The sequence below is a fragment of the Perca flavescens genome, chromosome 9 (assembly GCF_004354835.1).
Source record: "Perca flavescens isolate YP-PL-M2 chromosome 9, PFLA_1.0, whole genome shotgun sequence".
NCBI classification, from domain to species: Eukaryota; Metazoa; Chordata; class Actinopteri; order Perciformes; family Percidae; genus Perca; species Perca flavescens.
In genome coordinates, this window is record NC_041339.1 from 5,313,909 (window position 1) to 5,325,176 (window position 11,268).

Here is an 11,268-nt window from a genome sequence, read left to right on the forward strand (position 1 = left end):
ACACAATAAATGGATTTCACGTTCTCAATTGATTTTAGTTTTAAAGTGTAAACATAGCATAATTGACCATATTACATTTTATAATGAAAATGACATAACACAAAACCCATGACCTTACCACGGTGACTAGTAAAAAAACCAACCTTTGTCCAACATAAAAACATTTCCTGTAGTTCATTCAAGAGCAACAATCAAATGGTATAAACACAAGAGCTGTGTAAAGGCAGATTGAGCTTGTTTAGCTCAAGCTGGATCACCATAAACCAAAGTGCAAATTAGCAGAAAATTATGTTTAGGTTTTTGTCAAGATCACCCCCACTTTTTATCTTAGTGCTTAAAAGTGCTTCTGCTTTAAGAGAATTATTAAATATAATAGTCTTAGCTTGGCAAACATATCTCTCTCTCCAAAGGTGTATAGAGCAAGAAAGCAGGTAATTCATGGTCAGCTGACTAGGAACAGTTCCAGTGGGTTATCTTCACCCATATAATCACAACAATGCATTCCAACCCAGACTCTTAAAATACATAGTGGATCAGCGGTTGGGCTTTCTACTCTGGTTGTTGGTCTTCTGTTAAGGCGGTGTTGTCCTGTAGTATCGACATGTGCTGTACTGTATATTGCACTCTCAGGATGTTGTTTTTAGAGAAACATTTCAAAAATCTGAACACCTGACACAACTGTTTCATCAGTGACGAGAAGTCTGTTTTTGCCCTACAAGTGACCACTAGTGATTTGAAAATACTTTCAATTGATTGCAACCTGTTTAATTGATCTTTCATAATGAGTATAAAAAACATTTTATCAATCAATATTCTGTACAGTGACACATTTGAACCATTTCTGAATTTTAATTGTCTGTTGGACAAGACATGCATCTCAGTAAGTGTCACACTGCCCTAATGGTGGAGGGACAAATCTGGGATGTTTAGTTATATTACCACAGAGGCACTTTACCTGAAATAACATACCTAAACCTTACCCTAACCCTGCCAAAGGTTAAGGTTGTTGGTCTGTACAAATGTTTGTACCAATTTATCTGTTAGATGTTGCAATATTTAAAAGGATAAGGGAAAACTTTGACTTCATGGTGGTGCTAGTCAGGGGCGTCACCAAAGTTTTTAGATATCATCCTCTCGGGTCCATAAATGTCAGTACAGAATTTCACAACAATACATTACATACATTACAATAGTTGTTAAGACAATTGACCCTGATAACAAATTAGTGGACCGACAGACATCAGATCACAAAAATACCTTTGCCAAAACAAACAGTGGACAGAAAAAAACACCTTTTTCTATGTGTTTGGAAATGAAATTTTCCAGAAAACTGTGAATATAAACGTATAACATATAAACACACAATATGAAATATTCTTAAATCCAAGATTGATAGGCTTTATAGTGTTTGTCTGGGTGCATATGTTGGTGTCAAGCAGAAGCAGTGGTATCATGCGGGTACATGTTGCTTCATTCCAAGTCCATCTGCTGCAGCATACCCTCCACAAATAAACTGACATGAACATGCAGGGTGTCTCTCATAAAAATACTTGAGAACTTGCCTTGCCATAAGTTTAAACTGCATTTAAAAAGTTTTTTTTCCCACATCACAATTCAGTGGTTTTCTCCTGCACCACCACCTTGCGGTAGGTGGGGGTTCCGCTCACTCTGGTGGTAGAGGAACTTGCCACGCTGCTCTGAGGGCCAGCCGAAGTGTTGACCTTGCTGTAGAGGACTCTCTGAGAGCCAGAGATGTCACTTTTCTGGGACAGACCTCCTGTCTCCTGGACCAGCTGACCTGAGCTGCTCGTTGGCCCCCCGACCAGCAGGACCCTCTGAGATCCAGAATGTCCTCCTGGCTGCTGCAGAGTGCCCCCCTGCATGAGGAAGGTCTGGCTTCCCGACAGGCCTTTCATTGACCCTGCAGGGATCATGCCCTCCATGACCATCATGGTCTGGGAGCCAGAGAGGTTGCCAGCATGGATCATGTTGGCACCACTCCCTTGAACCCCGCTCCTCTCCACCAGCATCATGTGGGGGCCCTGGGCTTGTCCGCTGGACATCACTGTCTGGTTCTGAAAAACCATGCCTTGGGCCGGACCAGTCTGGGTGCCGTTAAGCAGTACCATGCTCTGCATGTTGGTGGCTGGTGCCTCAGCCAGCAGCACTGTGTTCTGAACCTGTGGCTGGACTACGTAGTGCATCGGTTGCATCACAGGGGCGGTGGTGTAGTAGACAGGCTGCTGCGCCGGCTGCTGTAGCAGGAGCATCTGGCCTTGAGTTGCCATCCCTTCCTTCACTGTAGTCATCCCTTTCGTCACTGTAGTCTTCTCTTCCCTAGTCTTCTCTTCCCTAACTGTGGCTGTGCTTTTGTTCACTGTCTCACTGACCACGGCCTTAGGGACGCGGGGCTTTGGCTGGGGTGGAGGGGGAAGCTGTTGGGTAGTCATCAAAGTTGAAACTGAGGTCTGAGTGTTGACGGAAGCACTGGGCAGAGGAGTGAATTCTTGTTTGACTTCAGTTGGGATCTTCTTTCCTCCGCATACCTCAGCCAGGGTCTTGAACTTTAGCCCGAGGTCATCGAGGAAGTGCAAGTCGTTGTCAGACTCCAGGAGGCTGCAGCAGCCCACTGAGCCAGCAGGGGAGCCCTGGCCCTCATAGTCATAAACCAAAAGACAGTCCTTGCCTCCAAGGTTGTCATTTCCACTGGCCACCTTCTGTTGAAAAAAAGGAAATCATCTTGAGGTTACCTCGTTTGTAGCAAATAGGTACTTTGTTATGGCAAAGATCCAAGACGACAAAACTCCCACTATGGGTGACAGAAAGTTAAGAGTAGAAATACCTTAATGACTCCTCACCTGAGTGTAGTACTGTGCCAGGAAGTGATCTGGCAGAGCCATGCCGTCATACATTCCTCCACCTACTCCTGATTCTCTGCCCTCAAACTCAGAGTAGAAGCCACTGCCGCTCTGCTGGTTCATCCCCCATGCCCCTTCTCTGTGGCCAATTGCAAAACCTTCTTGATAGCCGGCCCCGTTCATCCCATCCATGGAAGTAACGGATCTCTGGAAATTTGTATTCATGTCGACCATATTTCCATCTATTTGTGTTGGCATGTTCAGTAGCGGTACCTCCTATAAAAGGCCAATGATCCAATGTTAGTACAGAGTCAACAGTTATTCTGCTGCCTAAATCACTTAATGCAGCTTTCAAGCAGACATCATCTCAATAGCAAGTGGTCAGTATGAATGACAGTATTCCTGTCCTCAACAGTGAGGCTGGTGTGTTGAAAAGGCAAATATGTTCATCTTACCGTGTTCTCTCCCTGGCCCTCAGTGCGGTAGTTAATGAGGTGTGATTTGGTGTCAAAAGGCATCTCAGTAAAGCCCCCTGGCAAGCCCCCAGCCCCCCCACATTGGCAGAAGAGCAGCAACAGAAGAAGTACTGCAAAATCAACAACAACAAAGTTTTAGTCTAACTTAGTCTTAAAGGCGGTGTGTGGTCCTTTGGGGTCCTCCAAAAGAGAAAGTGCAGTTTCAGTTTACCTTACAATACAGTTTGGTTATGCTTTCTTTTATTTAGGTAACCCTGTGGTACTTTAATACAACAATTCTGGTGTAAGTTGTATGTATGTGGCAGTTTTTTGACTTCTCTTTCTCTGACTGTGTGCAAACTGGGGCTGTTAGAGACCGTGATTGAATTAATTTCCCCACCACAACTACTGGTTCATTGTGGTTGTTAAAGCATTTAATGGGACCTGAATGTTCTCAATCAGCTTCTTCCTGTGAGTGATGGGATCCTACATAAACATAGCTGTTTTTTTGATTGTTAATAATCATATAATAACAATAATATTTTTTTCACCTAAATTGATGCTTATCTAGTCATGAAATGCCCACATAAAAGCGTATCTGTAGATACTCACACATCAGTGATAAACTGATATCAGCCAGTAAGCCTCAAGTCCTTAATGTTGAGTCCTGTACTGAGACCACTTCTCTAACGTCCCAGGCTTTGTCTTCATGTTCTGCCCATTCAGAGTCAGACCTTACTGTGTCCTACATATCTAAAGTACTCAAACATCTTTTTTACTCTCTATATGGCAGCACTAACTATGCATGGGGTTGTGTATGACATCCTGTGTGTTCAGTGTGTTTAAAGGTTCCAGTCTTCAATTCGGTATTTTTTCACACTTGAAAAGATGTGCGCACTGTCTTCGACCTAGTTTTGGTCTTGGTTTTGAATCATTTACTCTGGCCTTTTCTTTGCCCTAAACTGGACTACGACTAAAGTCGACCTGTCTTGGGATTGTCGTGAGCACAGCAAAGTTGTAAAATGTCTTAGCCCACTTCATCAGAATGAGCATCACATCATACTTACGTAGTAACAGCAGCAGACCCAGGAACAACAGTCCGACGCCTAAAGGTCCGAACTCTGATCTTTTGCTGGTGGCTCGTTTTCCACACACTGCCCCGTCCACACAGGTACAGACTTCGACCGTCACTTTCTGTGGGTCTGGACAGGCCTCTCCCTGCTTGTCCCTCACCACAAATTTCACCTCGTAGAATCCAGGCCACATGGATTCCTGGGCATTTAGGGAAGCTGCAGTGTCTGCGCAATGAAAAGTGTATTTAGTCAGTCGTCCTTACTCTGCAGTTGACTACAAATTGAAATTTCAAAACAAGGTTTCAAACATTCTGGTAACTACTGGTCCAAGAAAAAAAAGAAACAAATCTGTAGCAGACACCAATTAATGTCGATACAGAGCCATTTTTAATGTATTCATTTATTTCTATATCTGTATCTATCTTTTACTTTACAAAACTTTTAAGTAATTGGCAGTATTCCTCTCACCATTTAAAGGGTTCACCTGCCATTTGCCCTGAGTTCCCTCTGGGATGATGACAAAGTCAAAAGGAGGTCCGTTTGGGTAGGAATCTTTATCTTCAGCGTTCACAATGACAGAAACATCCGTGGTGCACATAGTGTGGAAGTCAGTGGTCAGGACGGGGCAGTTGTCATTAACATCTCCCACCTCGATGGCTATTGTACCGGTGGCTGTTTTAGCAGGCATGTCTGTGTTGGAAAAAACAGAAATCAAAACGGATGGCTCAGCATCAGAGACAGAGTGGGGCTGTGAATGTTGGTGGCCCCCAGAGGATTCCTAATCCTACGCGTATCTAGTAGCTGGCTAAACTCTTGCATACAAATAAAAACACTGCACAAACTTCATAATCTAATGGGATTGTCGTGAAAATTGTCATCTATGCTCCTGAATTATAATATTTAATGATTTTAATGACTCTATGGCATTTCCTCTCGAGCCATCCTCAGAGCAAACGTTAGATTTTAGCTTGGCTAGAAGATTAGCAACAACTGGCAGTGTTTTTGTTTCATCTATCACGTTCATCTTGTTCACACTGTAGCCGGTAGAAGTCACTAGCAGAGTTTAGAGCTTGATGCTTGATGTTTCCTACCTTCCACGGCTACTTTTCACCAAAGAAGAGCTGAAGAGCTCATAGTAGCCTATTGATCCCACTAGAACACTGCGCAGCCAGATTGAATAATTGCTCACTAAGTAAATTATAGAGTGTGGTTTAGACCTACTATCTGTAAAGTGTCCTGAGATAACTTCTGCTATAATTTGACACTATAAATGAAATTGAATTGAATTAAGAATAGTAGTATTACATGTATAACATCTGGAACACAGCGGCGTAGAGCGTACCTTCTGTAATGCAGAGTATTTGTGCAATATATGTCCCATTGACCAGTTGTGGAGATTCTCTATCAGGCTTCTTGTTCAGTTTGATCTCAGCTGTCAAAGGGTCGACGGTTAGCCAGTTGTCAGGGTCTAAACCCTTGGCATACCTACAGCAGAAGGAGACGGTATCGGTTATTATCGCTGAGTGTAGAATTAGCTGTAGTTTTAACTGCAGAGGCTTTCATCTTTGTGCATGTATTATTGCGTACATGTAAAACAAAAAAAAGATAAAAGCAAAATAAAAGAACAATAACATTAAAATGAATTCTATACATCCATACACAAACTCAATGAATGCATTCTCAAAAACACAAATTCAGTTTTACATGTTCTCAGTACCTTTTCTGCTACGATTCATCATATCATATACATATATACTAGGGCTGTACAATATATAATTTTTTTAATCGTCCTTGCAATATGAACTTGCGCAATATACAAATCGCAAAAGGCTGCAACATATCGCAATGGACACTCAGAGATTTTTTGTGTTAGTTGAAAGAAAATATCTTTACAGGCTGTCGAGCATTGAATCACTAGAATATAGCACAGAGCCCAACGTAGGAGGTATGAGTAGCGCTACATTTTAATGGCCATTTAAATTGTGTGCACACATAACTAAGCATAAACCCAATGCATTGGCTGCTGACGAGGATGGACAATTGACTTTGTTTGTTTACTGTGAACTTTTGATTGCCCGACTCGTGACTCAGTGTCGGACCGGGACCAGTGTGCATAAAGTTACTGCTGGTAAACCTAATAGTGTGAGTAGCGTGTTGAAGCACAAACTGAAAAACAGGTAACGTTAGTTAAGCTCACTGCAGAAGCGCATGCTGATAAATTGGACAGGTTGCAAAATGCTAGAACGGCTAAGCTACACAAAGCAAGTCTCTTAATAAAATCAATAAAAGGGTTGATATTAAAGGGTGATCTATAACTGTATTTTTATTAGGCTAATGACTGGAAAAACAATGTCAATGACATCATCAGTGCCTAGTCGACGTCGACTTGAGTTTCATCACATCAGGCAACTTTAAAAAATGTGAACTCATGCAAACCCTAGTATTCACACAAGCCAACATATGCAATTAATTAACAATTATCCAACTTATTTGTAGCACATGAATATCACACTGTGTCCATAAAAATGTCTATGTGTTTGTGTATGCACTGACCTGACTTTCTCAGCTGGTTTCCCAGTGTCTCCATCTATTGCCTGGTATTTGCCGATGACATCATTCACGTTGAAGGAGGTGCCTCCTTCTGACACGGGAATCTTTTTGATCTTTGGGTCAAAAGCTGGTCCCTCGGGCTGGTTCTTCACATTGATTTTGATTGGATAGGTCACAAATGTGCTCCCACCTTGCCATGATGCTCCTCCAGACCCACCTCCCCCACTTGTTCCACCTCCCCCACTTGCTCCACCTCCCCCACTTGCTCCACTTGCTCCACTTGCTCCACTTGCCCCACCTGCTCCACCTCCCCCACCCCCACTTCCACCTGCTCCCCCACCCCCACCTGCTCCCCCAGCCCCACCTCCTCCCCCTCCGAAACTTATATCCGCTCCAGAACCTGTCCCAGATCCATTAAACATCGGAGCCTTGTTCTTCACAATTATGCCTAGGTTAAGGTCCTTCACATCTTCATAGTTCACAGCCTGTGAAATAGCACACACAAGCACAACAAGCACAGAATACCATTAATACAAATGTTAACATTGTGTCAATACACACTCTTTAAACTGAGTAAAATGAATGACAGCAACATGTGCTGAGATTAGCACAACATGCTGATACGCGTCAAAGTATGCGAGCACAAATCAAACACTGGAGCTGGAAGACCCGGCTGCCTTTCCAAAGAGGACAGAATGTTCCTCCAGTCCCCAGCAGAAACATTGGGTCTGTCTTTGACTCCTGAACTACTTTCTGTAAGTAAAGTAAACGGATCCTTATGCATTTTTGTTCCGGACTGAACTGTCACTGCTAAACTGGCTTCTGTGTGCGTCACACCAATGCTGACGCTGTAACCTGTGACTTTCATTTAGGGGGAACATGAAAAGCTCCCAGAGGCTGGGCTCAATTGAATGAGGGGATGGCTGCTTCTTTGCTTTGAAAGGAGTCTCAGCTGAGGTGGTTCAGGTGGAAGGACTACATATGCAATCTGACTTTGGAATGCCTTGGGATCCCCCAGTAGGACTTGCATGTGGCTAGGGGGCCAACGTGAACTTCTTTGTTTCTGAGTTATTACTTTTTTTCAGGTCATGTCTACACCTACACCTTGCATGATTGGCAAGTAACTATTTTCACGCATTATGTATGGGAGAAGGATGACCACATTGATCCCACAAACGACCGGGAGACCAACATATTTCGTCTCGAATGAAATTGCAGAAACACCACTGTGTTGCTCATTCAGCTGTACCTTGACGAGCATTAGGATGCCCTCGTTGGTGACGGGGTCTGTTTTGATGCTGAAGTACCCAGCCTCGTTGCCTTGGACAATGTCAAACACAGCTTCCCAGTTGTCTGTGTTCTGCAGGTCCATGTCATTTGTTTTGAGCCTCATCACCTCCACATCCTTTGTGTTCTCCTCAATGCTGCCCGTATACTGAAAGTCAAACACAAAGTAACTGGGTTCATTTCTGCAGCATTTGTTTTAACGACACATTTGTTGATTAGCAATTCCTCATGAGCATGTCAACATTTCCAAATGTTCTTTTTTCCTCACGAAAACAACATTGAAACCATGCAACTAACCAACACAGTACAACATGTTGATGAAAACTACCTCGGTTTTTTCCAGAGTTGGGGCGTTGTCATTCACGTCCAGGATATTAATGGTAACTGTGCCGGTTGCTACATTTCCCCCTGGTTCGCCATTTAAGTCTTGACCTCTCACCGTCAGAATGTACTGATCTGTTTTCTGAAATTAGAGACATAAATGACTTACAGGGACTGCATCACATTGCTGTGAGATGGGACTATAAATGAGTTTGCTGCATGGTTGCACATTGGACAGAGTAGCAATGGTCCTGCTGTAAATTCCAGAAATTATAGGATTCACAGCCAATGAACTTGCAAATTTCTGGTATTTATAAATGCATATGTTGCAAGATACAAGGTAAACAGCGGTAAATGTTCTGAAACCTATTAGAGTCAACAAGCATTCTGCAATTTCTCCAAACAAGATAATGAAGTCAGAGAAGGACATGTTTGACCTTATATTGGTTTGAAGGTGAGGAACATTAGCTGTATTATCTTTGTAAACCTTCAGAAATATTTGGAGCAAACTGCCAGAGGTACAATGTTCACAAATTTCTCTGTGTTCAACACTTTCACCAACACCTTTTACATTACACATTGTCATTTTAAACACTGTTGAGTAGGCTGTGGATGTAATTCAAACTGTACCTCTCTGTCCAGACCAGATCGTTTGACAAAGACGTATCCTGATTTGTTCATGCGAAACAGGTCATCAGCTGGAGTCTGATCTATGATGTGATAGGCGATCTGAGAGTTCACATTCCCTGGTTCATCATCATCAGTTGCAATTACTCTCATAACTGGAGTGTCTGTAAAAACAGCATCACATCACCAAAATGAAAGATGTTCCGTGTAGGTTTGTTGTAAACAAACCAAAGTTACGTTTACATTCAGTGTTTTTCACCAAAACACTTAGCACGTTGAATCCTCGAGTGCATTTTTGTCATAAAATATAAAATATTTGCAATGCTGATTTTTCAGCATTGCAAATGTTTAACTTTTAAGACAAGGGGCTCAAATTTTGGGTCAGAACAGCCAGAAAAAGCATGCTGGCTGCATACTGCAGAATGTGACCAGATGCAGCAGGACATCCTGGTATTTTTGGCAGACTGCATTTAGAATTTATTTATTGTATTGTATATATTACTTATTATTTAAAAAAAAAAAATTATTGCATAAATATTGCTATTATTATTGCATACATATTGCTTTAGGGCTGTCAAAATAACTAATTTCGATTAATTAATCTGAGAAAAAATAACGTGTAAAAAAAAAATAACGCAGATTAATCCATTCCATATTTACGTTTGACCCGGAGCCGTTCTAGCCACCATTCGACTCTAAAATGAAGGAGGGAGACGAGAATGTGCTGCCTGGATCACTGATTGGAACATTTAGCTACTTGTTACTTCTTCCTGCCTACCCTGGCTACCGAAATCTGGTGCCCTGATATGTCTGATCTTCTCTCTGATGCTCTGAAACGGACGATACAGGCAACACAAACACCGCTGCACATGACGCTAGTTAACACTGTACTCGACAGCAGCTAACGTTAGCCTACCGCTAGCTAGTAGCTGGATTAAACACTGTTAAAATGATGAAAGCTAACGCTAAACGGTGTAAAGTTTGACTGTTTTTTACTGTAGAGGATTCAACACCGGTATGTAACAATCTGCTAGCCTGACAAGCCAGCTGCCACTAGGGCGCGACTAGATTTCTAGTCTAACAATCTGCAGCTGCCGTCGGAAAAACAATACAGACGGCGCGTTCAATGAAACTGGTAAACTACAGCGTCGTGGTGCATTTGAAGTTATTGTAAATGTCCTTTTCCCATCTGGTGGTTTTTTTTGTTGTTCAACAGCAATTTACTAGTGAAATAAGTTATTGTCATTGTTATAGATTATTATCAAATCATTTAATTTTGACCATATGGCCTTAGCAATAAACAAGCCCTTCTTTAATGTCACCGACTGTTGTTTAGTACCCTTCTTTTTTCTTTTCTTTTTTTTACTTTCTTAAAAAGTATCGGTTCAGGCACCGTTAATTATGAATGCGATTAATTTCGATTAATTAATCACAGAGTATGTAATTAATTCGATAACATTTTTTAATTGATTGACAGCCCTAATATATATATATATATATATATATATATATATATATATATATATATATATATATATATATATGTAGTATCTCACAAAAGTGAGTATCCTGATAAAGTTCCCTTGGTCTTTGGAATTAAAATAGCCCCCCACATCATCACATACCCTTCACCATACCTAGAGATTGGCATGGTTTTATGTCAGTTAGCCTAACAGCTAGTTTGATTTGCATTGAGAGATGATTTTATGGAAAGTACCCCATTCCAATCTCTAGGTATGGTGAAGGGTATGTGATGATGTGGGGCTATTTTAATTCCAAAGGCCAAGGGAACTTCATCCGGATGCATAGTATCCTGGATCCATGAAATAACTGGCCTTTAAAAATAAAAATCTGCCTGCCTCTATGGGAATTTAACATAGGGGTGTACTGACTTTTGTTGCCAGCGGTTTAGACATTAATGGCTGTATGTTGAGTTATTTTGAGGGGACTGCACATTTACACTGTTATACAAGCTGTAAACGTAATACCTTACATTGTAGGAGAGTGTCATTTCTTCATTGTTGTCCCATTAAAAGATATAATGAAATATTTACTAAAATGTGAGGGGTGTACTCACTTTTGTGAGATACTGTATAT

General features: G+C 41.7%; 1 protein-coding gene across 1 annotated transcript; it reads right to left on the reverse strand.

The window, feature by feature from the left end:
• Positions 1-749: 749 nt before the first annotated feature.
• dsg2.1 (desmoglein 2, tandem duplicate 1) lies at positions 750-10,013 on the reverse strand. The gene is made up of 12 exons (XM_028587896.1): positions 9,950-10,013; positions 9,175-9,335; positions 8,552-8,686; positions 8,186-8,371; positions 7,253-7,421; positions 6,940-7,171; positions 5,729-5,871; positions 4,855-5,076; positions 4,381-4,611; positions 3,314-3,444; positions 2,859-3,134; positions 750-2,717 (listed from the first exon to the last, which is right to left on the reverse strand). The coding sequence occupies exons 2-12, from the start codon at positions 9,322-9,324 to the stop codon at positions 1,608-1,610; spliced, it is 2,985 nt and encodes a 994-aa protein (XP_028443697.1). The 5' UTR covers positions 9,325-9,335; positions 9,950-10,013; the 3' UTR covers positions 750-1,607.
• Between the last annotated feature and the right edge of the window lie 1,255 nt (positions 10,014-11,268).

Bases quoted from the DNA above. Each gene is read 5' to 3' on its own strand.
- dsg2.1 (XM_028587896.1), bottom strand. From the start codon at position 9,324: ATGAGAGTAATTGCAACTGATGATGATGAACCAGGGAATGTGAACTCT. The intron at 8,372-8,551 runs GTAGTTTTCATC...TTTGACTTTCAG, and splicing joins CAACTCTGGAAAAAACCGAG to TATACGGGCAGCATTGAGGA. The intron at 2,718-2,858 runs GTGAGGAGTCAT...TTTTTTCAACAG, and splicing joins TGGCACAGTACTACACTCAG to AAGGTGGCCAGTGGAAATGA.